This window comes from Artemia franciscana, chromosome 12 (genome assembly GCF_032884065.1).
Source record: "Artemia franciscana chromosome 12, ASM3288406v1, whole genome shotgun sequence".
Taxonomy (NCBI): Eukaryota; Metazoa; Arthropoda; class Branchiopoda; order Anostraca; family Artemiidae; genus Artemia; species Artemia franciscana.
The window spans coordinates 27,402,653-27,427,890 of NC_088874.1; the positions used below are offsets into that span (position 1 = coordinate 27,402,653).

General features: G+C 33.6%; 1 protein-coding gene across 1 annotated transcript in view; it reads right to left on the reverse strand.

Annotated features, from left to right (window-relative positions):
• Window positions 1-25,238, reverse strand: part of LOC136033939 (multifunctional protein r-like) — a 248,362-nt gene that overhangs the window by 23,438 nt on the left and 199,686 nt on the right. The window contains exons 24-27 of the mRNA XM_065714958.1: window positions 17,184-17,352; window positions 12,502-12,686; window positions 9,881-10,067; window positions 5,802-6,032 (exon numbers count right to left, since the gene is read on the reverse strand). Of these exons, the coding sequence (XP_065571030.1) occupies window positions 5,802-6,032; window positions 9,881-10,067; window positions 12,502-12,686; window positions 17,184-17,352 (772 nt within the window). The remainder of the gene's footprint in view (window positions 1-5,801; window positions 6,033-9,880; window positions 10,068-12,501; window positions 12,687-17,183; window positions 17,353-25,238) is intronic.

The following is a 25,238-nucleotide window of genomic DNA, read 5'->3' on the forward strand; positions in this document are numbered from 1 at the left end:
CTGATGTTTGAACTATTTTTAACAAAAATACCTATCTCAAAAGTTTTATCGGATGAGTTTGGGGAAAAAGGGCGTGGGGGGGTTGTTTAATTGCCCTTCGATCTCTTTTGACTCTTTAAAAGTGAACTAAAACTTACAATTTTCAATCAAATGAGCGCTCTCTTAAGTTTATATGTGCATCTCTTCTATAAGAATCATATATGCCTTCAGGACATAATTTGCAACGCCTGTCCCCGGACCCTGGGGGGTTGTGTCGACCCCAGAGTTAGAATATCTGATGTTTGAACTATTTTTAACAAAATGTTTATCTCAAAACTTTTATCGGAATGGTTTGGCTGAAAAAGACGTGGAGTGGGGAGGAGCTAGTTGCCCACCGATCTCTTTTGACTCTGAAAAAGTAAACTAGAACTTTTAAATTCCAATTAAATGAGTGGTCTGTGAAGTTTATACGCGCATCCCTTCTACAAAAACCATATTTGCCCCGGGGCATAACTTACAATACCTGCTCCCGGGCCCTAGGGGGCTGTTTCTGCACCAGATTTTCGTTATCTGACCTTTGAACTATTTTTGACAAAATGAGTATCTCAAGATTTTTATCTGATGTATTTGGGAAAAAGAAGGGCGTGGGAGGAGGAGGCTAACTGCCCTCCAATCACTTGCCATTCTTAAAAATTGAAGTAGAACTTTCGATTTCCAATCAAGTGAACCCTCTCTGAAGTTTATACGGGTATCCCTTCTGTAAGAACCATATATGTCCCTAGGGCATAACTTACATCGCCTGTCCCCTGGCCCTGGGGGGTTGTGTCGACACCGGAGTTTTTGTTATCTGATGTTCGAATAATTTTTAAAAATGGCTTTCGCAAAGTTTATATCGGATGGGATTGGGGAAAAAAGGTCGTGGGGGGGGGCTAGTCGCCCTTGGATCTCTTTGGAGTCTTAAAAATTGAGCTAGAACTTTCAATTTCTAATCAAATGAGCCCTCTCTGAAGTTTATACAAGTAACCCTTCCATAAAAACCGTATGCACCCAGGGCATAACTTAAAGTGACTGCCCCCGGGCCCTGGGAGGCTGTGTCGACACCAGAGTTTTGGTTATCTGACGTTTTAACTATTTTTAGCAAAATAGATATCTCAAAATTTTTACCTGATGCATTTGGCAAAAAATGGTATGGTGGGGAGACTAGTTGCACTTCCATCTCTTTTGACTCTTAGATCAAGAACTTTCACTTTCCAAACAAATTAGCCCTCCCTGAAGTATATACAAGCACCCCTTTCGTACGCTACGCCCCAGGGCATAACTGACAAAGCATGCCCCCGGGCCCTGGGGTGTTGTGTCGACACAGGGGTTATTGTTATGTAGTCTTTTAACTATTTTTAACTAATAGCTATCTCAAAATTTATATTTGATGCATTTAGGGAAAAAAGGGCGTGGAGGGGGGAGACTAGTTGCCCTCCAATCTCTTTTGACTCTTAAAAAGTGAACTAGAACTTTCACTTTCCAAACAAATAAGCCATCTCTGAAGTTTATACGAGCATCCCTTCCATATGAATCATATATACCCCCAGGGCATAACATACAATGCCTGCCCCTGGGCTCTGGGGGGTTTTCTCGACGCCGGAGTTTTTGTTATCGGACACTTGAACTTTTTTTTTAACAAAATGACTGTCTCAAAATTTTCATCTGATGTATTTGGGGAAAAAACGGCATTGTGGGGGTATTTGCCCTCCGATCACTTTTGACTTTGAAGACGTGAACTAAAACTTTCAATTTCCAATCAAATGAGTCTTCTCTGAAGTTTATATGAGCCCCCCTTCCATAAGAACCTTATATACCCCAGGGTATAATTTACAACGCCTTCCCCCGGACCCTGGGGAGTTTTGTAGACCCCAGAATTTTATCTGACCTTTGAACTATTTTTTAACAAAATGGCCACCTCAAAATTTTTATCTGAAGGGTTTTGGGATAAAAGGGCGTGGGAGTGGGAGGGGGACTAGCTGCCCTCCAATGATCTTTTAACTCTGAAAAAATGAACTAGGACTTTTAATTTCCAATTAAATGAGCCGTTTCTGAAGTTTATACGAGAATCCATTTCATAAGAACAATATTTGCCCCTAGGGCATAACTTACAACGCCTGCTCCCGGGCCCTGAGGGGGATGTGTCGACGCCGGAGTTTTGTTATATATTTTTGAACTATTTTTAATAAAACTGCTACCCAAAATTTTTTATCGGATGTATTTGAGGAAAAAAGGGCGTGGGGGGGGGGGCTAGTCACCCTCCGATGACTTTTGACTCTTAAAAAAGGGTACTAGAACTCTCGATTTCCAATCGAATGAGCCCCCTTTGAAGTTTATACGACGACCCCTTCCATGTGAAGTACTTCTGGAAAAAAAACCAACTAAATAATAGAACATTGGACCCGTATGGCCTTTACTTTAGGCAACGCTATAGCGTTGCCTCTGAAATGAATTTTGTTCAATAACAAGATAAAACTCAATAACGAGATAAAAACTCTTCATAGTTTTCTTGAAGAAGTTTTTAAAGGAAATTTCTTCTTTTCCCTTCTTAATACTTACAAGAAGAAAAATACTAATAGCTCTGAGCCTGCTGAATATTAATTTTAGGTGTCGTCAAATTTCTCCTTTAGGAATAAAATTATCTCGTTATCGATTTGTCTTTAATCGGAAAACAAAAACAGGAGAAAGACATTAGAAATATATTTTTAGATTGACTAAAAATAGCATTGGAGGCAATGTGATCAATCTTAGTTCTCGTTTTGAAAGGAAACCTAGTCGCTTAGGCCTTTATCATCGGTAGCTTTCACATTCGGGCTAAATAAGAAATTAAAATAAGGGCTATAAGAATAAGAGCTAATAAGTACCCAGGGAGGCCCAGGACTATCACTGATCAAGCGGAAACCATTACAGGGTTTCCTGATCTCTGATGACTTACAAAGAGGGCAATTTCTGAACCCTTGTTTAGCTTACTATTAAAATATCATTAAAAACTTTCCCCAAGACTGTTAATGCAATGATACTTTTTTCAGCACAGGATTCTACTTATAACTGAATATTTGTTCAATTTAAACTCACAAATTACATGAAAAAACAAGTTTTTTTAAATTAAAGTAAGGAGCAACATTAAAACTTAAAACGAACAGAAATTACTCCGTATATTACAGGGGCTTTTCCTCCTCAACGAACCGCTCTTTACGCTAAAGTTCGACTCTTTCTCTTAACTCTATTTTAAAACAGTAAGAAACTTTAGCGTAAAGAGCGGGGCGTTGAGGAGGAAAAGCCCCTTTAATATACGGAGTAATTTCTGTTCGTTTTAAGTTTTAATGTTGCTCCTTACTTTCATTTAAAAACTTGTTTTTTTTTATTTAATTTCTAGACATTTTTGAATTAATGCATGTTTTGATCTTGGCTCTCCGCGCATAAATAATTAAAACGAAATTTGCATATTAATTAATTGCAATTAATCGGATGATTTTGAGAAAAAAGGAGCGAGGGAGGAGGCCTAGTTGCCCTCCAATTTTTTGATTACTTAAAAAATCAACTAGAACTTTTAATTTTTTACAAACGTTTTCATTGGTAAAAAATACACATAACTTACGAATTAACTTACGTAACGAACTTCTATATTCGTATTTTTTTATTGTATATACAAGGGGGGTCCAACCCTCGTCGATACCTCGCTCTTTACACTAAAGCTTAAATTTTGTCCCAATTCCTTAAGAATGACCTCTGAATCACAAAGGCCGTAGAATAAATAGTTGAAATCACTAAAAATACTTTAGCGTAAAGAGTGAGGTATAACAATACGTAATATACGTAATAATTTTTGTTCGTTTTAAGTTTTAATGCTGCTCCTTACTTTCAGTAGGAAAAACTTTTCATATTTATTTTTTCATTGTTTTTTCAAATAATTCTAGAAAATCATGCGCCCCCTTCATTGAAATTCTCTTCCCCATGAGAAGTTTCTCCATGGAAATATTCTCCAACGTAACCACCACCCCCCTCAGCTCTCCCCCCTAAACCAAAAAATCCCCCTAAACAAGTGTAAACGTCTGTACACTTCCCAGTAACCATTACTATATGTAAACACAGGTCAAAGTTCGTAACTTGCAGCCCCTCCCATGGGGACTGCGGGGGATTAAGTCGTCCCTAAAGACATAGTTATTAGGTTTTCGACTATGGTGAATAAAATGGCTATCTCAGAATTTTGAGCCGGTGACTTTTGAGAAAAAATGAGCGTGGGAGGGGGCCTAGGTGCCCTCCAATTTTTTGAGTCACTTAAAAAGGGCAGTAGAACTTTTAATTTCCGTTAAAATGAGCCCTCTCGCAACATTCTATGACCACTCAGTCGATACGATCACCCCTGGAGAAAAAACAAATAAACACGCATCCGTGATCTGTCTTCTGGCAAAAAAAAAGTGAAATTCCACATTTTTGTTGATAGGAGCTTGAAACTTCTACAATAGGATTCTCTGATACGCTGAATCTGATGGTGTGATTTTCGTTAAGATTGTATGACTTTTAGGGGGTGTTTCTTCCTATTTTCCAAAATGAGGCAAATTTTCTCAGGCTCGGAACTTTTGATGGGTATAACTGATCTTGATGAAATTATATATTTAAAATCAGCATTTAAATGCGATTCTTTTGATGTAATTATTGGTATCAAAATTCCGTTTTTTAGAGCTTCGGTTACTATTAAGCCGGGCCGCCGGGTATTAAGCTCAGTCAATCGATACATAGATACCACGCATATTCAGCGAAGGAGAATTGAATATGAAGCGTAGTATAATGAAACAATAGCGAGTGCTTAAACTTAAAGGAAAAAAAGGAAAACTGAATATAAAGGAAGGAAAAAAGAAAGAAAAAGAGAAAGTCGAAGAGGGGAGAATTCTAAGTGCAAAACAGGTGAAAACAGTGAATGTTGTATTATAAATTTGAATTAAAATCAAGTAGTCGTGGGCATCAAGCCATGGCTAATTGTAGAAAAAGCCAAGACAGATAGTCCGATTGAGTAAGAGGCAAATCTGGCATAAACCTTTATTAGGATTGTATAAAAATGATGTCAGTTCATTTGTTAATAGATAAGTCTATCTATCATCCATCCATGTGTCATTCCTAGGGCAGAAGAACTAAGAAGAACTAAAAACAGTGACGAAAGAAAGGCAAAAAGGGATACACTCTGGTTCGAGCATAAAAACCGGAAAGTTTTTGATAAATTGTAGAGGGCAGACTTTTTAATTGACTATGAAGTCGAGTATACACGATGAAGTCGAATTTTATCCTCAGTTGCTGCACTTCACATTTTAATTTAAGGTTAGTTACAAAATTGTGATTAGCTGGACATGCTGTCCAAATTGAGTCAATTTTGTATTTAATATAATATTTGAACTTGAGCAAATCTGAAGCAGTAAAATGGAAGGAACAAAGTGACAAAATATTGTGTAATTAAAGCCTATTAAATTTTTATATCAAGAAACTTCTGTTTTTCAGTATTTGTCATTTTGTCATATAAATCACTTTAATACATATTTTTGCCCTTTTTTAACACAAGCTACAAAACTTCCAGCTCTGAATTTGTTCAACTTTCTTGAAAAAATTGCTTAAATAATATGAGGTTGAGATGAACCAGAGTCAATAGAACCAAAGAAAATAGAACAAAAAAATGCTTATAAAATATGAAGTTGAGATGAATCAACGAATAAATAGAACAAAAGAAAATAGAACAAAAAAATGCTTAAAAAATATGAAGTTGAGATGAACCAAAGAGTCAATAGCAACAAATATACCTTTTGAGGAAGCAGGCACTCTAATCTCTGACCTTGCATCTTCCCTTCTGTCTACTAACCCTTCCGATGGAGTAGGAGTGGTAGCAGCAGTAGGTGCTCCAGAAAGAACCGCAGCGAGAGTGGCAGAGGAGACATGTTTCCTCCCTTCAGGTAAGTAGAGTCCTGTGGTGCCTGGTGAGAACTTGATTTGGGGGATTTTGAATGTAGGTAAATAGCTCAGGGCCGTTGAGCCTGAGAAAGAAAAGAAGATATGACATCATAGACAAACCCTGAACAAAAAATTAGAGAGAAAATCATAAACAAAGTAATTATAAAATTCCAACATTTTAACAAAAAATAACTGTTAATTATTAATAATGGTAATTAGTAACAAGATAGCAAAAAAAATAGCAAAAAAATAATAAAAGTAATACCACGAAAGAAAATTAATTAAAGAACTTCAAGTAAAAATATAACAGTGACAATCGGGTCAATCCCGCTTCCAAGTACTATGATGAGATTTATAATAAGATTAAGTGGGTTAGGACACGCTCTGTAAATGAAGGATCACTGATTGCCTATGATCGTCCTTGTCGTATTTACTTTGTTCTAAAAGAATTAAGTTATTTTATTTTGTTGAATTAAAAACGAAAGGCGTGACAGATGAGGGGAAACTTTTTTTTATCAATTTATTCAGTATTTTTCTATTTTGTATGGGGGATGGAAGCATTTGCTTAGGAATTTTATATTTTTTTTTATTAAGAAGTTGAAATCTTTTTTTTTTCATTTTTTAACATTTTTTGGCCGTAAGTCCTAAAATTTCCTATATACACTTTTATTTTCAGACGAACTGTATCTTCTATGATCTATGACTAATACAACAAGACTCCTTGCTTCAACATAAACTGGTTGAAAGTTGAAGAAAACTGTAACACTAAAAAATAGTTCAAAAAATCGCTTGATTATTTCTTAGTTTTTGTACTGTTTCCTACTTCGTAGAAAAACAAATGGCTTCAAAACAAATAAAAAGTAATCCCACTGATGCCCAGTGATGCTTATAAGCTGACAGCGATGGTAAAACGCGGCTTTTGCAATGATTACTTAGTCCATGTTGGCTATAAAAAGGCTAATTAAAAAAACATTTTCTTCATAATTATTTTTTTCGTAATCTGTGATTTTTTTTCATAACCACTTAAAGTTCATTAAAGTCCCAAATGAGGAGGAGGGAATAAAAGGCATGAACTCCCCTCTCTCAGCCCAAGATATTTCGCTAACTCGTGAATTGGCCACAAAAATGTTCGTAAACAGATATCTTAAAAAAACAACAACTAAAACTTATAAAAGGATCTTTCCAATGAAGGTAAAAGCCCATAAACTTCACTCACCAAGAAAAAAAAAATCTAGATACGACCCTTGTCCCTTGATAGTTCTGAACTTTGCCATATGTTTTGAAGCCATTTGTTTTTCTACGAAGTAGGAAACAGTGCAAAAACTAAGAAATAATCAAGCGATTTTTTGAACTATTTTTTAGTGTTACAGTTTTCTTCAACTTTCAACCAGTTTATGTTGAAGCAAGGAGTCTTGTTGTATTATTCATAGATCATAGAAGATACAGTTCGTCCGAAAATAAAAGTGTATACAGGAAATTTTAGGACTTAGGGCCAAAAAATGTTAAAAAATGAAAAAAAAAAGATTTCAACTTCTTAATAAAAAGTTATAAAATTCCTAAGCAAATGCTTCCATCCCCCATACAAAATAGAAAAATCCTGAATAAATTGATAAAAAAAAGTTTCCCCTCATCTGTCACGTCTTTCGTTTTTAATTCAACAAAATAAAATAACTGAATTCTTTCAGAACAAAGTAAATACATAAAAATGAGGAACCACCATTTTGTTTTCTATATTCAGAAACCTCAAAACTTAATTTCCACCTAAAAATCATTTATATCACGGCTGTTATTCCCCATTTCTTGGCATGGGAAAGATAGTTACGCACTGAGGATCTTTTTTTCTGCTCAAAAACTAAACTTCACACCAATACTAAGCCCTGGGGGTTAGTTCTTCATACCTCCCGTTGATTTTTTTAAGATTGACTTATCACTAAGATTAATAAATATTAACTTATTTATTGAGGTAATAAAACTACTAATCAGTAGTATTATCCCTTTGTTGTGATTATTCATCAGTGAGTGAATATTACGAAATTATTAGTAGCTTAGAAATATCAGCTAGTAATAAGATATAATCCTAGATTATTCTAGCTTGTTAGTAATAATAAACTTGTCGTTAATTAATTCGGGTTAAAAACTGGGGGGGGGGGTAGAGTCACTATAGAAAGATCATGCGACAAAGTTCAAATTCGTAAATGGGTGTAAACCTATTATTACGAACTCTTTAGTAGCTTAGTAGTATCAGCTAGTAATAAATTATAATCCTGGATTATTTTAGCTTATTATTGATATAATAAACTTGTAGTTAATTAATTAGGGATAAAAACTGGGAGGGGGGATTCACTGCAGAAAGATCATGCGACAAAGTTCAAATTCGTAAATGGGTGTAAACCTATTATTACGAACTCCTTAGTACCTTAGTAGTATCAGCTAGTAATAAATTATAATCCTGGATTATTTTAGTTTATTATTGATATAATAAACTTGCAGTTAATTAATTAGGGGTAAAAACTGGGAGGGGGATTCACTACAGAAATATCATATGACAAAGTTCAAATTCGTAAAAGAGTGTAAACTTAGCTTTTACTGGAATATTGGAAATCTGGAAATAATTGTAAAACTGGGAAGCTGGGATATCCTGAAAAACTGGAAGGACGGTCACTATAGAAAGGTCATTAACAAAGCTCGAATTCGTAGAAGAGTGTAAGCATAGCTTTTTCTGGAATGTTAGAAAACTGGAAATAATAGCAAAACTGGGAAGCTGGGGTTCCTGCTCAAAAACTAAACGTCACTCCAATACTGAGCCCTGGGGGTTAATTTTTATCCCTCCCGTTTTATTTTTTATATTTTTAAGATTAATTTATCATTAAGATTAGTAAATATTAACTTATTTTTTTAGGTAATAAAAATCCTAATCAGTACTATCATTCCCATGTTATTATTATTCCTCAGTTGGTATTATTACGGACTTATTAGTAGCTTAGTAGTATAACCTAGTAATAAGTTATAATCCTAGATTATTTTATCTTATTACTGATATAATAAACTTGTCGTTAACTAATTCGGGTTAAACGCTGAGAGGAGGAGGGTCACTATAGAAAGACCAGGTGACAAAGCTCAAATTCGTAAAAGGATGTAAGCAAAGCTTTTTCTAGAATATTGAAATCTGGAAATAATTGCAAAAGTGGGAAAAACCGTAGCTTTTTCTGGAATACTGGAAAACTGGACATAATTCCAAAACTATGAAACTGGGATTTTCTGAAAAACTGGGAGGGAAAGGAATCACTATTGAATCATGGGAAAAAATTCAAATTCGTAAAAGGGTGCAAATGTAGCTTTTTCGGGGATATTTAGCTCTTCCTGAAAAAAAAGGCATAGGTTATTTTATTATTCATCTGCATAACTTTGCTAAAAAAAAATAAAATAAAGACTTGAAATCTTTTTGTATTTCTCACTTTTTAAGTAATAGTTTTTATTGAACCCACACGGGTATGCATAGTTCTATTGTAGAATAAGAATTTGTCTTTCTTCTGCTTAATAATTTTAGATTATTTCATTTTTTTTTTCTGAAGTACATAAAATTCCACCAAGAAAAAAGTCAACAACTAAATAAGAAACAAGTAAATAGGAATAGCAGAATCAGAATTACTCATTAGAAAAACATTTCACTTTTTTTTAATCTAAAAAAAAATTCACCTAGAAAACATCAAAACATCTTTTGTGACTCAAATGTCACAGGTGTTTACAAAAACATGATAACATTTTTGAATTTATAATATAAAAGTAATTTACTTTAGAAACCCTTCGCAAAAGTAATTTTCTTCAAATTCGTGAAAAAAATAAATGCACCAAAAATCGGCAGAAAAGTCGTCAGAAAAGTATATAAGGCTGTTTGGCCAGATTATTAATTAAGAAGAGGAATTACACTTACTATCTCTTACATCTTGTCCACTACCAGGCGCTGCCACTACATTGCCATCTACATAAGCAACTTCTCCCCGTAAGATAACTCTTTTGACACTACCCTTAACGGTTCTACCAGCAAATGGAGTCCACATACATTTGCTCTGGGCTGGCGATGATGGAATGATCCATTCCTCGTCTAAATCCACTTCAACCTACAGAATTTATTATTTGAAATTCTATTTTGATTATTTTGGACTAGTTTATTTAATAATCAATAAACCTCACAAAACAAAACAAGAGATTTCAGAATCTTACTGTAACGTATGAAAGATGAAGGAGCAGGTGGGTGTAGGGGGCATTTACCCCCCCTCTAAATATTTTTGTGTCAACCATATATTTTAGAAAATACCTTCTTGTTTTTTTTTTTTTTTGGGGGGGGGGTATTTTCATTGAAAAGAGCTGTCTTTTTATATTTTTACTGAAACATTTTTCGTTAAATATACACAAAAAAAAATTCTGTTATATTTGGGACGCTCTGAAATATGTGTTAATCTGCTAATTCACAGTTTTGAAATGAACTACTGAAACTATTTTCGAAAGTTTAGCATCCAATGACTAAAATTCTATTGATTATTTTAGAGTAATCAGATTACCAATTAATTTCAAAAATAAATAAAAATGAAAAATATTTAAACATTGTTTCTAATTGATTTCCTCAATTCATTTGGAACGCTAAACATTTTTTTTTTTAGAATTTAAGAACAATATTTAAATACTACACAAAAATTAAATATTTAGCTCAAATTTGGGACGCTATGAATTACAGAATAATATTAAGAAAATATTTCTAAAGCAGATTTGTAAGTAAAACTAAGAGCCGAAAATGAATGTATTATTTTAATTTATTTACGCAAATTCTGTAGAGCAGATTTCTGCGACCTATGCCAAAAAATTGTGGCTATTTTCCATTCTTTTAAATGAACAAAGATTAAATAATAACTTAAATAATTTATAACTCAATAACTTAAATTATAAGATTAAATAATAAGTTTATAACAAAGAAATGCCAGCAATGGGGTTTGAACCTAAGACAGTATTATCAGACAAGATAACATGCAATAACATAGATGAACATTCAACCTTTTCTTTCCTGTTACCGAATACAGAATAGGGACATGCCTTCGCAAAATTCCATAACTTTTAAGACTTTTTCAAAAAATCATATCTTATCAGATTAAACGAGCAATAATTTTTTTATTTATTTATCTGTAAATTTTTGCTCGAAAACGGCACTATAACTTTTAAAGGACCTTTTAAAGTAACTTTTAACTTTTAAATGACCTAAATAGGTCATGACCTTGGAAGAATTAGTTTTAGGTTTAAGATTTAGAGCCTTAATTTTTGAAAAACATTTTCATATGAATGATATCACAAATAGTTTGAATAGCTCTAGTTGATTCTGCTGAAGATGACTGTCTGTGCTAAATATCTTAAAAAGCATAATACAATTTAATTTGATTCTAAATATTATAAAATAATTTGTCGGTATGCACGTTTTTCTAATAAAAAAAAAAAATGAGATTAAATTTGTTTTTCGAAAGATAACTATCTCACTTTTCACTGAATAAAACTCAGTCTGCTGGTACTAAGTAAACAACACGTTTTTCTTTGATTGTTCCCATTACCAAAATGAATGCGAACTGTTATTTTTTCAAGCCTTAGGGTAAGTTTTCAAACATGATGCTCCTTCAAATTATTAATTTTCAAGTAATATGTATTTTAACAAAAAAATAAAATAAAAAGTAAATAAAAAGATTAAAAGAAAATCGCGCATAGACTGACCATTTGGCATAATGCCGCAGAATTCTAGCCTTTGCGATAATACTTTTTTAAACACTTATCTATCTGAGATTGTAGTATGTGGAATAACTAGAGCTGGAAATATTGGCCCACGTTTCTTATCTAGATTAGATTTTGCTAATGTATGTTTTGTTTTTCAGTTATTTACATTATTAGTCAGTCGGCATTTTTAAAGAAAATGAAATTCAAATTTAGCTGAAATTTCGCAAATACTCACATAGAATACTCATAGCTCGGTTTCTACTTCTTTTTTCAATTTAATATGGCACAATTATAGTCATAGCCATAACCAGGAATGAGGGGATCACTGCCATTTTCATGGCAGAGTAACAGTGGGGGATGGGATGTTGCAAGAAAAAAAAATGATTTTAGGTGTCAATTTTAATTTATATGCATATAATGGTATAAAATATAGAGAAATGGTCAAATATCTGCCCAGTCTAGCAAATTAAATTATTTGTTTACCCGTATTTTCAAACTATAAGAAATTTTCGTATTTTCCCTTTTAAATGTTCTAATAATTCGTATTTTTATTTGCCAAAAAAAGGTCAAACGAACAGGAGGTTGTCCCCGAACGCGGTGGGAAGATGACGTAAGAAAAACTTTAAAGAAGATAGGAACTTCCGTGGAGGTTGTAAAGAGAAATGCTTTGATTAGATTGGGATGGAGGAGGAGGGTGCATAGTTTTGTTTGCCTCAGAAAGCTTGGTGTTGTAGGAAGTTATTAGTAGTATTAATAGCTGTAAAAAAAGAGTAGAAACGTCAAATATTCTTTCAAATTTCTTACCCAAGTACTAGGCTGTTCGGGAAGGTTGAAAATCCGTCTCGGATTGTCATGGAGCCTAGTCACTATATCTTCAACAGTTAATCGTCCTTTTGAGACAGCATCAAGTAAAAGAGGCAACATGGTTTCCAAACCAGGAAAACCAGGTGGCGGGTTATCACTAGTTTTTTCTTGTAATGTATGAGGAGCTGCGAAGAGAGGACTCAAGCATATTTAAGACTGATATAATACAAACAGAAAATACATTAAAGCTGAATTACAGGAATGGTAAATAAATCAGTTGATCTTGAGGGATTATATAACAGGTGCAGAGCATTCAAAATTCTTGCAAAGAACTCCCCCCCCCAAAAAAAAACTATTACCTGGAACTAATAACATAAATTGGGGCAGAGGAGAAGTTTGGGGTGTTCCCCCCTCTCCCAATTTTGAAAAATACCTTTTTGGTATTTTCATTTTAAGAATAGTAATTTTTGGTACTTTCATCAAAAGAATATAATAAAAAATCACCTCTTCAAGATTTTGGAAATTAGATTTTGACTCCCTTCCCTGATTTCAGTGAACTGACACCACTACCTAGAAATACATTTAAATGAAGTAGAAGAGAGCAAACTTTTCTATTTCAGATTTATCTCTCAGTCAAACGCATATTTTTTCGAATTTTTTTTAGAAGAATATGTCCATGCTTCCAATTTGATTGAGAGGAAAAAGTTGCATAAGAGACAGAAAAAAAGGTTAGAGGCAAACAGTGAAGTGATTTAAAAAGAATAGAGAATATCCAGAGGTATATAAAAATAAGTAAAATTATAAAAGAACTATAACTTTTAATTATAAAATTATAACTTTTGGTACTTTCATCAAAAGAATATAATAAAAATCACCTCTTTAAGATTTTGGAAATTACATTTTGACTCCCTTCCCTAATTTCAGTGAACTGACACCACTACCTAGAAATACATTTAAATGAAGTAGAAGAGAGCAAACTTTTCTATTTCAGATTTATCTCTCAGTCAAACGCATATTTTTTCGAATTTTTTTTAGAAGAATATGTCCATGCTTCCAATTTGATTGAGAGGAAAAAGTTGCATAAGAGACAGAAAAAAAGGTTAGAGGCAAACAGTGAAGTGATTTAAAAAGAATAGAGAATATCCAGAGGTATATAAAAATAAGTAAAATTATAAAAGAACTATAACTTTTAATTATAAAATTATAACTTTTGGTACTTTCATCAAAAGAATATAATAAAAATCACCTCTTTAAGATTTTGGAAATTACATTTCGACTCCCTTCCCTAATTTCAGTGAACTGACACCACTACCTAGAAATACATTTAAATGAAGTAGAAGAGAGCAAACTTTTCTATTTCAGATTTATCTCTCAGTCAAACGCATATTTTTTCGAATTTTTTTTAGAAGAATATGTCCATGCTTCCAATTTGATTGAGAGGAAAAAGTTGCATAAGAGACAGAAAAAAAGGTTAGAGGCAAACAGTGAAGTGATTTAAAAAGAATAGAGAATATCCAGAGGTATATAAAAATAAGTAAAATTATAAAAGAAAAGTAATATAAAAAGTAAAAAGACAAACGCAATACAAAAACAAAAAGAAAGTTAAGAAACCGACGCTTCAGCATGATAAGTAACGCAGCAAAGCACGGAGGTGGGTGACAACTACATACGGTATTCTACAATCTTTTTTCCCCCGTTGGCAAAGGCTCTCAGATGTGAAACTAAAAAATTAGGACTTTCAGTTACACGGACAAATATGATTTTGCTTATCTCTTCTTCCTTTTTGTCCCGTTGATAATGGCTTAAAGATGTGAAGCTGAAATATTTAGAATTTTTTTTTTTTTAATAGCCTGTCCAAGAGTTTTTTTTCCCGTTGATAAAGCCTTTAGAATGTGAAGCTAAAATATTTAGACTTTTTAAATTATCTGTTCAAAAAAGTTTTTGTTACTTTTTTTGCTACTTTTTTTCCGTTGATAAAGGCTTTAGGATGCGAAGCTAAAATATTTGGAATTTTTTAATTACTTGTTCAAAAAAATCTTCTTATTTTCTTCCTCTTTTTTTCCGTTGACAAAGGAAATATTCAGACTTTTTTAATTACCTGTTCAAAAAAGTTTTTGTTATTTTCTTCCTCTATTTTTTCCGTTGAAAAAGGCTTTAGGATGTGAAGATAAAATATTCGGACTTTTTCAATTACCTGTTCAAAAAAGTTTTTGTTATTTTCTTCCTCCTTTTTTCCGTCGATAAAGGCTTTAGTATGTGAAGCTAAAATGTTTGGACTTTTTTGATTACCTGTTCAAAAAAGTTTTTCTTATTTTCTTCCTCCTTTTTTTCCGTTGAAAAAGGCTTTAGGATGTGAGGCTGGAATATTCGGACTTTTTTAATTACCTGTTCAAAAAAGTTTTTGTTATTTTCTTCCTCCTTTTTTCCCCGTTGGCAAAAGCTTTAGGATGTAATGCTAATATATTCAGACTTTTTTAATTACCTGTTCAAACAACTTTTTGTTATTTTCTTCCTCCTTTTTTTCCGTTGATAAGGCTTTAGAATGTGAAGCTAAAATATTCGGACTTTATTCGGATTTTTTTTAATTACCAGTTCAAAAAAGTTTTTTCTAATTTTCTTCTTCCTTTTTTTTCCGTTGAAAAAGGCTTTAGGATGTAATGCTAAAATATTCGGACTTTTTTAATTACCTGTTCAAAACACTTTTTGTTATTTTCTTCCTCCTTTTTTTTCCGTTGATAAAGGATTTAGGATGTGAAGCTAAAATATTCAAACTTTTAAATTACCTGTTCAAAAAAGTTTTTGTTATTTTCTTCCTCCTTTTTTCCATTAATAAAGGCTTTAAGATGTGAAGCTAAAACAATTGCAAAGTAGATCTATTTCTCGAAATTTCACTTTTATAACCCAAATGGTTAAAGAATGTCAAAGGTCAGTGCTATTCAGAGGGGAAGGGAATGGATCTAGAGAGTTAATACCTGTCTGGGGGAACATTAAAGCCCTGGATTCATTCCTTAAAGCTTCATTTCCCTTACTCAAATACTTTCTAAGATAGAAAAAATCCTCAAGAATGTAAAAATGTTACTTTTAAAATAGCTCAAACGTACCTGTGTATGGGTGGCAGCATTTATTTTGTGAATTATAGCGCAGTTTGTTTTCATTCTTATCTTATATACAATTTGTATATAAAGAAATGTTCCCAATTGAGAGAAATATAAAGCTAAGACAGGTAGTCTCAATCAGAGCTGGTATAACTTTTTTCAGAATTGCACAAAAATAATTCATTTTACTTGTTGATAGATAGTTTATCATCTATCTTAGGGTAGAACTAAGGTAGATAGGTATAAACTAAGGATAATTCAAAAACTCTATCAGTTCTGTAAGCCATTTCAAGGCAATTGGAGACCCCAAATTAAAGGTTTTCAAAGATTTATGACTCACCATGTCTAAAGGACTTGTAAGCAACTGGGAGTGGACAATTGTAATGGGGATGACCAAGGTAACTGGGTTGACTCATGGCACTGGCGAAACTCAACTCTACCTATTGTGATCATTCACAACATTGTGATCACTCAGTCCTTTACAAGGCAGGCATTTTCCCCATTTTGAGAAAAAATTATTTAAAAGCAATCCGGAGTAGTTACTTCCGATATTGTAGGTTTCTTCTTTTGATTCCTCCTTGAAAATGTAACTGAATTCTAATTGATAAATAAAATATACCTGACTTAGCATGAAAGTTGGAAAAGCTACACAGGAAGCCCCCAAGTAGCTTACTGCTCTTAATTGACTTTCTCCTTATAATCGTCTTCTTAAATTTTTTCTGTAGTCAATATTTTTCGTTTTTTGCGTGTTCTATATTTTTGGTGTGTTGTTTTTACTCCACGTTCTAATAATTATTGTACAATGTTTTTTGTAACAATTGTATAAATTATGATTACTACTATTACAAAATGTATAATAACAAATGTAATAACAAAGTATATAGTAATAGCAGATATTATATAATTTTGCACATTTCAATATGAATTACTAAGTATGCCTTTGCTCTTTTAACTACAGCTCTAATGAAGATTTTTTTATTATCTTTATTAGCTTCCATGTCTTTATGGTTTACTGTTGTGGTTGTTGAACGTAGGTGTTTCACAAAAAAAAGGTGTTTCACAAGGACACATCCTTGGGTCAAGGTTATGGGACATGGGCAATTCTAATTTTTAGATTTAGCATATTAACTTCTGTTGGAACTATATTTTTTAGTTCCTGAGAATAAACAAAAGTGATAAAGATGCGTAATTTTGCCCACCAATTGTATCACCCAGGGTATCCAGTCGATATCCGGGACTTTTGACCCGGACTGCCGGACTTTTATCAACAAGCTCATCCAAGGAAAAACCGAAAAGGTCGATTAATCTACTTTACGATTTTGAAAAAATGGCCAAAACCTTACTTTAATTTAAATTTCTTAGTGCTTCTTCAGTAAAATAATAAGAAAATGCCATCCATTATTTAAAGCAAGAGCTAATTCTAACCAGAACTAATAATACGTTTTCTCACCAAGCCTTCACAGCGGAAATTCTTGTGCTGAAAAACTTTCAACACAACATTGTGAGCAAGGAGTTGTGATTTGCTCTGATATTGAGTCATATTATGAGTCAATTACTAAATATAGAACTATTAATAGTAGATATTACCATGATCAGTTGCAAAGCAGTCAATAAATTCGAGGTTATTCCAAAGGGCTTGCTGGTCCTCTAAAGTTGCAAGTCGAGGGCGAACCTCTCCTTTGGAGTCAAGCGAACCCAAATCATTTTCAGATAGAAATAGATGGTGCGGTGCAACTTCGCATGTTACTTGTATACCCTGAAGCGAAACAAAACAGCAAATTACACATTTTTCAATTTACAAGTCTTTATTTAGTTTTCGCTTATTTTAATTAACTAGAACGCAAATACGAGGCACAAACACAAGAGGACAGTCGCTGTGCAGCGTTACTGAGGCTTTGAACTAAAATGTACGAGTTTTACGACTAAAATTGTACCATAAGAGCTAAATTTATTCCACATGAAGTGCAAGTTTAAAGATTAATTTGTTCCATCTGAACAAAAACTTGGACAGATATTCAAGTCTGAAAGTAGCATATAAAACCAAAATATACAGGAAATTTTGATTTGTACCACAAAAATGTCAAATGTACAGACATATACCAAGATTTTTTAACTTTTTCCATAGAGGTACAACTGTACCGCGTTGGCAACGCTGCTTAACAATATATTACCACTCATTCATAGCAGTACAGTTTGGCAATTATCGTCAACCATTGTCCACCAGTTGTCTTAGGTTTTAAACAAAAATTTCCAATTGTACTGACCTGTACCAGTACCATTAAATTGTATCAAAAACAGTACAATTGTACTACGTTGTCAACACTGGTGCTGTGCACCCGGGAAACCTAACAAATCTTAATAAATTTATATGTTTTCACAAATTTCTTAGAATACTCATCTACTTTTTGTTTCAATTTTTAGATTCTGAAACAGACTATTTCCTGGTAAAGATTAGAAATCTGTTTAGGGTTATCCACAGCCATGATCTTTGCAGTTTTGAGACTCGCCTCCACCATCACAAAAATTATCCGAAGTAATTTGTTTCAATAATTGTAATTAACTATCATTGAAGCCAGTGGCGTCGTTGAGGGGGGTGCCTCCCCCAATAATTTGAAGAAAAAAGTTAAGTAACTTTAAAACTGCTGCTTGTTTTAAGTTTCAGTTTCGTTCTTTACTTTGAGAAGATAATTTTTTAGTAAGTCCATCCTCATCTTTAATATAAAAAAAAAAAACGAAAAACAGGGGTCCATTATACTTCCCAATATGCTTTACATTCGTATTTGTACAAATATACCGCCTTCGAAACCTTATCATCAAGTAAATAAGTGAGCCTATTTAATGGCAAAATTGCGAAAATGTTTATACTTCCTGTTCACATGCAACTGAATGACAAGCAACTGAATGGCTGCTGGAATATTGTGTAGTTCAACTGTGAGATTTTGCCTCCTGTGATGGGCACGGGAGTTGAAGGAAGTGCAAGAGGGATACACTTTAAAACTAACGTTAAAGCTGGCAAAGAATCCGAGCTTATTAAACTCACCCCAACCGATTGCTGACAACCCTAGTAAAAGCTGAGTTCACAACTTACTTTATGTTTGTTTGATGTGTGTGCTTTGTTTATTTTTGCATTCCGTAATATTTTTTAATTTAACCGAGTATTGTCATCGCTAAAAAGGAACTTTTTTTAAAAAGTAACTTTATTGCTTGAGAACAATGTCCAATAGGAAACTAATTCAGAATCAGCGCGTCTTCAGGTTCAGTGATGTAATATGGCCAAACACAGTTCCTTAACCGGTTCCGTTTGAGCCAACTTCCTCCACCTCTCATGTTTGATGTGTTTTATAACGTTATTAAAAGCATAATTCATATCAATTCCAATTGTTTCTTAACAATTAGACGCTGTTGTAACGTCTAGACGTCTATTGATTTCCCAATGTACTCAAGGGATTCCAGTCATGCACCAAATAACATTATGCAAGAGAGTGTTACTTACATAGCGGGTAATAGAGCGGGTAATTTTCTTTGTTCTCTAGGGACTATAAAACCCGGTCCCAGACGAGTAAATTCAAATTTGACCAGGAATTTGATCCATCTACGTTTTCTTATAGTAACGCAATAACAGAAAGTAAAGACAATCTTAAGAGTGAAAGCAGCTCAACTTTGACCAAATTAATGGTCCAACCTCAGCTTTGGCTTATATTTGTGATTGCCTCATTCAGCAAAAAAACTTGATTTTTTCTTAGACTATTCCTTCTCCTGGCGGGATAGGGGGGGGGGAGGAAATTAGAAATAGAATCATCAGAATTTTCAGACGTTTTAAAACATATTTAGGCTTATGTTTTTCGAAAGTTTTCTAACACACCTTTCCCTACAAGTGGTTTTAGAGGAAAGGGGTTGAGGGGCATTCACCCGGGCGCAGAAATGTTAGGGGAGCAAATTTAAAATAAATAATCCAGCTCTTATAAATCTTTTGTAGTTTTAAAGTTTTATTTTTATTAAAATAGAGGTCGTAGTTGGCAGTAAGTTAGTTACTTACTTTAATACTTCCCCCCTTGGCCCCCCAATAAAAATGTGAAGCTCCGCCTCTGATTGAAGCAGTTCAAGCATTTGCAAAAAGGTAAGGAACTATAGTCAGTCAACTGATCCCCCCCTTTTTTTTATAAAGCCAACTCAATGAGGGGTATGCATTAGCGATTGCAGCACAAATAGTGGTAAACTTCGACACTAAAAAAGAAAGGCAAATAGTTTAAAAAGCACTGAACATGTTGTAAAATCACTATATTATATCTAAAACAGTACGCGCAAGAAAATTCAACGCATGCGATCATTGGAAATACAATATCTTTATCCTTATGTGTCAAAAATCCATTATTTAACTTTTTTTTACAGAAAAATGATTCTAAAATCTATAAACCCATGGAGTAATAAAAAAGTATACACAAAATAGTGCATGGGGGCCAAGATCGTATGCAGGTTTGTTTGTTTTTTTTTGGGGGGGGGCTTACGCATCCAAATTTCGTCTTTATTCATTCTGGGTACTTTTTCACGAGTCAGCAAAACCTGGGGGGTTCAGCCTCCTAGACCCCCTCCCCTAGATTACGGCCTTGATTGGGATTTATATATATATATATATATATATATATATATATATATATATATATATATATATATATATATATATATATATATATAAGTATAGTATAACGCAAGCGTGTTATGCCTATCACACGTAAGACAAAGGCAGCAATAATGTACGTCATTCAAAATTCATGTAAAAAATTATTTATTGGGCTGGGCGATGATCATAAATTTTGAAGATCAAAGGCGGGAAAAAATAACAAAAATGCACGAAATTGCAACATGGTTATGAAAATCTCCAGATTTTTAGGGGCACGGGCAGAACCCCTCCTTCAAATTCGAAGTTGGTATGTGCCCAATTAGATGGGGCTATCTTCAACTTTAAACCTAAATTGATGATTGACTGATCACAGTAAAAATTAGAAGGCTTAACACTCAAAATGCCCAAGACTCAAAATGCCCACGAAAAATGCCAACAACTCAAAATGCCCACGACTTTAAATGCCCACGGCTCAAAATGCGTATAAATGCCCACGACACAAAATGCCCAAGACTCAAAATTGAATTAAACTGGAGAAGTAGTGGGCATCAAGTCATGGCTAATTGTAGAAAAAGCCAAGACAGATAGTCCAATTGAGTGAGAAGAAAATCCTGGCATTAATTTCCCCCCCCCCCCCCCCCCTTGATTGCCGACGTTACCATCTCCCACTCATAATACACCTCTCATGTCACTCTACAATGCTGAACTAGAGTCAATCTGTTGGAGGGTCGCCCCGGCTCGGCACGCTGGGTTCTTCCCTCCCGGCACCTCCTGGCACCAGCACCCGGTGTTCACTCATTCCTGGCAACCTCCCAGCACCCTTCGTCACCCACCCGGCACCTTCCATAATTTAATTACAAATTATAAATTTAATTTTTTTTCTTTATTTTTGAACTGTTTGTAAAGTTAATTTGTATGTTCTGATGAGAAATTTTGTTAATACTAATTAATGTTAATGTAACTTTTTACTGTTAATTAATTAAAATGGGTCCTCATTTCAGCTTAGTTGATTTAATTGTATGTTAGTATAGACAGATTTTCTTTATATTAAAATGAGCTATTGTTTAGGCAGGGGATGGCATTAAAGTATGTTAATAAAAATGGTGAATTGGTATTATCGGGGAAGAAAAAGGTATCTTAATAAAAAATTAGCCCCCGCAATCGGAAACTTCCTGTGGTGAGAGAACTTCCCTCTGCACTATAGCATATTTTTATGGGTGAAATTATTTCACAAAACTCCAATAATACGAAACCACTATTTGGCTGTTATTTAAAAGTGAGAATAAAATATTATACAAAGGATAATGAAATCCTTTTATATCTGTTATATTTGAAGCTAAATTTTATATATTTCTCTGGAAAGCTCTGAAATGTAATGCCACTGAGAGGAGAAGAGGTGGCATAAAAAAAATAAATTAAAACAAATTAAAAAAAAATTATTATGAAAAAAAGTAATATTACATAATATGAATTATTATGAAACTTATTGACTGACTACCCTTCTCGACTACAGAGGTTGTTGTGTTGGCCCAATGACCAATGGGATCGACCCCTGGACCATGTATCATTATTCAAAGATCAGTCCACTGAGCCATAATAGCTCTAAACCATCTATCTAGAGCTATGATGGCTTAGATGGTTCTCAAAACTAAGTTTTTGTCATTTCAATCTCCTGCTTCTGTAGCGTAAGGAAAATGGTAAAATCAAGGAAGAACACGGGTCATTTATACATTTTTCACTATTAATTTGGGGAAATAAAGGAATGTGTTATTTAAAAACGACTACTCACAAGCTCAAATAGCCGAGTGTGTGCTTTGGTCAAATAAATATGAAGGCTAAAATAGCAAGGTTAGTAGCTAAATAAACTATTGTCATGATGAAGCAAAATAACTTAACTACACAAGTTAATAGTGAAAGCACTAAGGGAAATTAAAAGAAAGTACACAAAATAAAAAATAAAGAGGGATAACAGGGTATTTTTCACTTCCTGTTTGTATTTTACCTTCCCACAACGAAGGCATGAAAGATTTTCCATATCTGTCATGGTAGAATCCACAAACAAAAGAACATGACTTTTCTTCGTGCATATCCGGTGATTTTCGGGGGGTCAGGGCATGGGATTATGGGGGGAAAAAAGGAGAAAATCAAGAATTAGAAAGAGCCTTAAAACCTTCTGCACAAAGTATTCCTCCTCCCAGCTGTTTAAACTTTTGCTGCACAGAGTGGTGGGGAGCTTGCCTTAACCGTATATTATTCTTAAGGGTGTTTTTGTATTATCTGTATTTTTTCTGTTTGTGCTTTGGTGAGCGCGTAGTACCAGACTGCGCAAGAATACTTCAAATGAGGGTGACAGGAGGCAAAAAGTGTCAAAAGTGTCATATGATCGCCCTATTTATTGATGAACTTAAATAAAATTAATTTTAATAATAATTTTACTTCAACAGGATAAAATTTAAGATTTAAAATAAAATTTTAGTAATAATTTCTTTGATTTTATCATAAAATAAATTGTTTTATAAACTTTATTAATAATTTTATGATTAAAAACTTTAATAATAAAATAGTTTATGAACAGTTTTAAACATAAGGAGAATAATTAGCACCTTAAACATCAGTACATTTTTTAGTTGAATTTTTTCCAAGGAGGAATTTTTTATCCTTGAATTTCTGTAACCTATCCGGTTCAAAAACCATGTTTCCAAAGGGATACGACCCATGCAGCCCAGTGAGAAAGGGCACACTGAGCTTTTTTACCGTTAACTAAATTACTAAAATTACCGTTACTAAAATTAGACTGAAATTTAGAAGCATAAGGGTATTTTGTACAGGTGGCGATATATGATTATTTTAGAAGCTGTTCAAGCCCCATTTTATATTATTTTAGTTTTTAGCGTCAAAACGCATAACTGACTCATGCATTTACGGTCGCACAATGTTACTACTATTACTACTACTGCCAACACCCTACCACAGCCTCAAGCAGCCTGGGACCAACACAGCTACGCACACTCCTTCTCCATTCCAATATATTCAAAGCTACCTTCTTTACAACCTCCCAGGAAGGATGAAAACGATTATTAATCCCAAATTGAAAACAAAATTGTCATCAAGTAGTGTATGATGTTTTGGAAGCCAATTTGACTATGTCTATTTTTTGATAGACTAAAGAATATTCAGCAATTCAAGTACATAATTCTGGACAATGTGGATATTTTTTCTTAAAACCCTTCTAAAACTGTAACCCCCCCCCCCAAAAAAAAAAACAAAAACACATTAAATAAAAACAAAATGAAAACCACACAGAAATTAACAAGAATAACTGGTTATTACTTGTTATTAAATAAAAAAAAACTAGTTTTTTTAACTGTAAGTAAGGAGCGACATTAAAACTTAAAACGAACAGAAATTACTCCGTATATGAAATGGGTTGTCCCCTCTTCAACGCCCCCTTCTTTACGCTAAAGTTTGACTCTTTGACCCAATTCTGCTTTTTAAAACAATTATAAGCTTTAGCGTAAAGAGCGAGGCGTTGAAGAGGGGACAACCCATTTCATATACGGAGTAATTTCTGTTCGTTTTAAGTTTTAATGTCGCTCCTTACTTACAGTTAAAAAACTAGTTTTTTTATTTAATTTCTGAACGTTTTTGAATTAATGCATGTTTGATTTTGGCTCTCAACCATAGGACTTGTCCAATCTTATTGAATTTTTTGTATTGAATCAGATTAACAGATTATTAAAATCAAATTTGCGTATTAATTCCTTTTTTGGCTAAATGGCTTTCTCTTAGTTTTGATCAGACGATTTTGAGAAATAAGGGGTGGGGAAGGAGGCCTAGTTGCCCTCCAATTTTTCGCTTACATAAAAAGGCAACTATAACTTTTAATTTTTAACTAACGTTTCTATTAGTAAAAAATATACATAACTTAAGAATTAACTTACGTAACAAACTTCTATATTCTTACATTTTTATTATGTATATTAGGAGGTTTATCCCCTCGTTACTGCCTCGCTCTTTACACTAAATCGTAAGTTTTGTCTCAATTCTTTAAGATGACCCCCTGAATCAGAAAGGCCGTAGAGTAAATAGTTGAAATTACTAAAAATACTTTAGCATAAAAAGCGAGGTATTTATCTCCTCCTAAATATCTCGCTATTTATGCTAAAGTATATTTAGAGCCCCTCATATGCATAATAATCTCTGTTCGTTTAAACTTCAATGCTACTCCTTACTTTCTCCTTAATTGAAAAAACTTTTTCATGTTTATTTTTTCAATGTTTTTTTTTTTATAGTAGTTTTAGAAAACCCTGCGCCCTTTTCATTGAATTTCTCTTCCCCCATGACATATTTCTCCAAGGAAAGATCCTTCCACATAGCTCCTCCCAGGAACTGTGGGGGAGTAACTCATTCCCAAAGACATAGTTATTATGGTTTTCGACTATGCGGAACAAAATGGCTATCTCAAAATTTTGATCCGTTGACTTTGGAGAAAAAATGAGCGTGGGAGGGGGCCTAGGTGCCCTCCAAATTTTTTGGTCACTTAAAAAGGGCGCTAGAACTTTTCATTTCCGTTAGAATAAGCCCTCTTGCGACATTCTAGGATCACTTGGTCGATACGATGACCCCTGAAAAAAAAAACAAAAAAAAACAAACAAACAAATAAACGCGCACCCGTGATTTGTCTTCTGGCAAAAAATACGAAATTCCACATTTTTGTAGATAGGAGCTTGAAATTTTTGCTATAGGGTTCTCTGATATGCCAAATGCGATGGTGTGATTTTCGTTAAGATTCTATGACTTTTACGGGGTGTTTCCCCTTTTTTTCCAAAATAAAGCAAATTTTCTCAGGCTCGTAACTTTTGATGACAAAGACTAAAGTTGATGAAACTTATATATTTAAAATCAGCCTGGAAATCCGATTCTTTTGATGTATATTTTAGCATCGAAATTCCGTTTTTTAGAGTTTTGTTTACTATTGAGCCGGGTCGCTCCTTACTACAGTTCGTTACCACGAACTGTTTGAT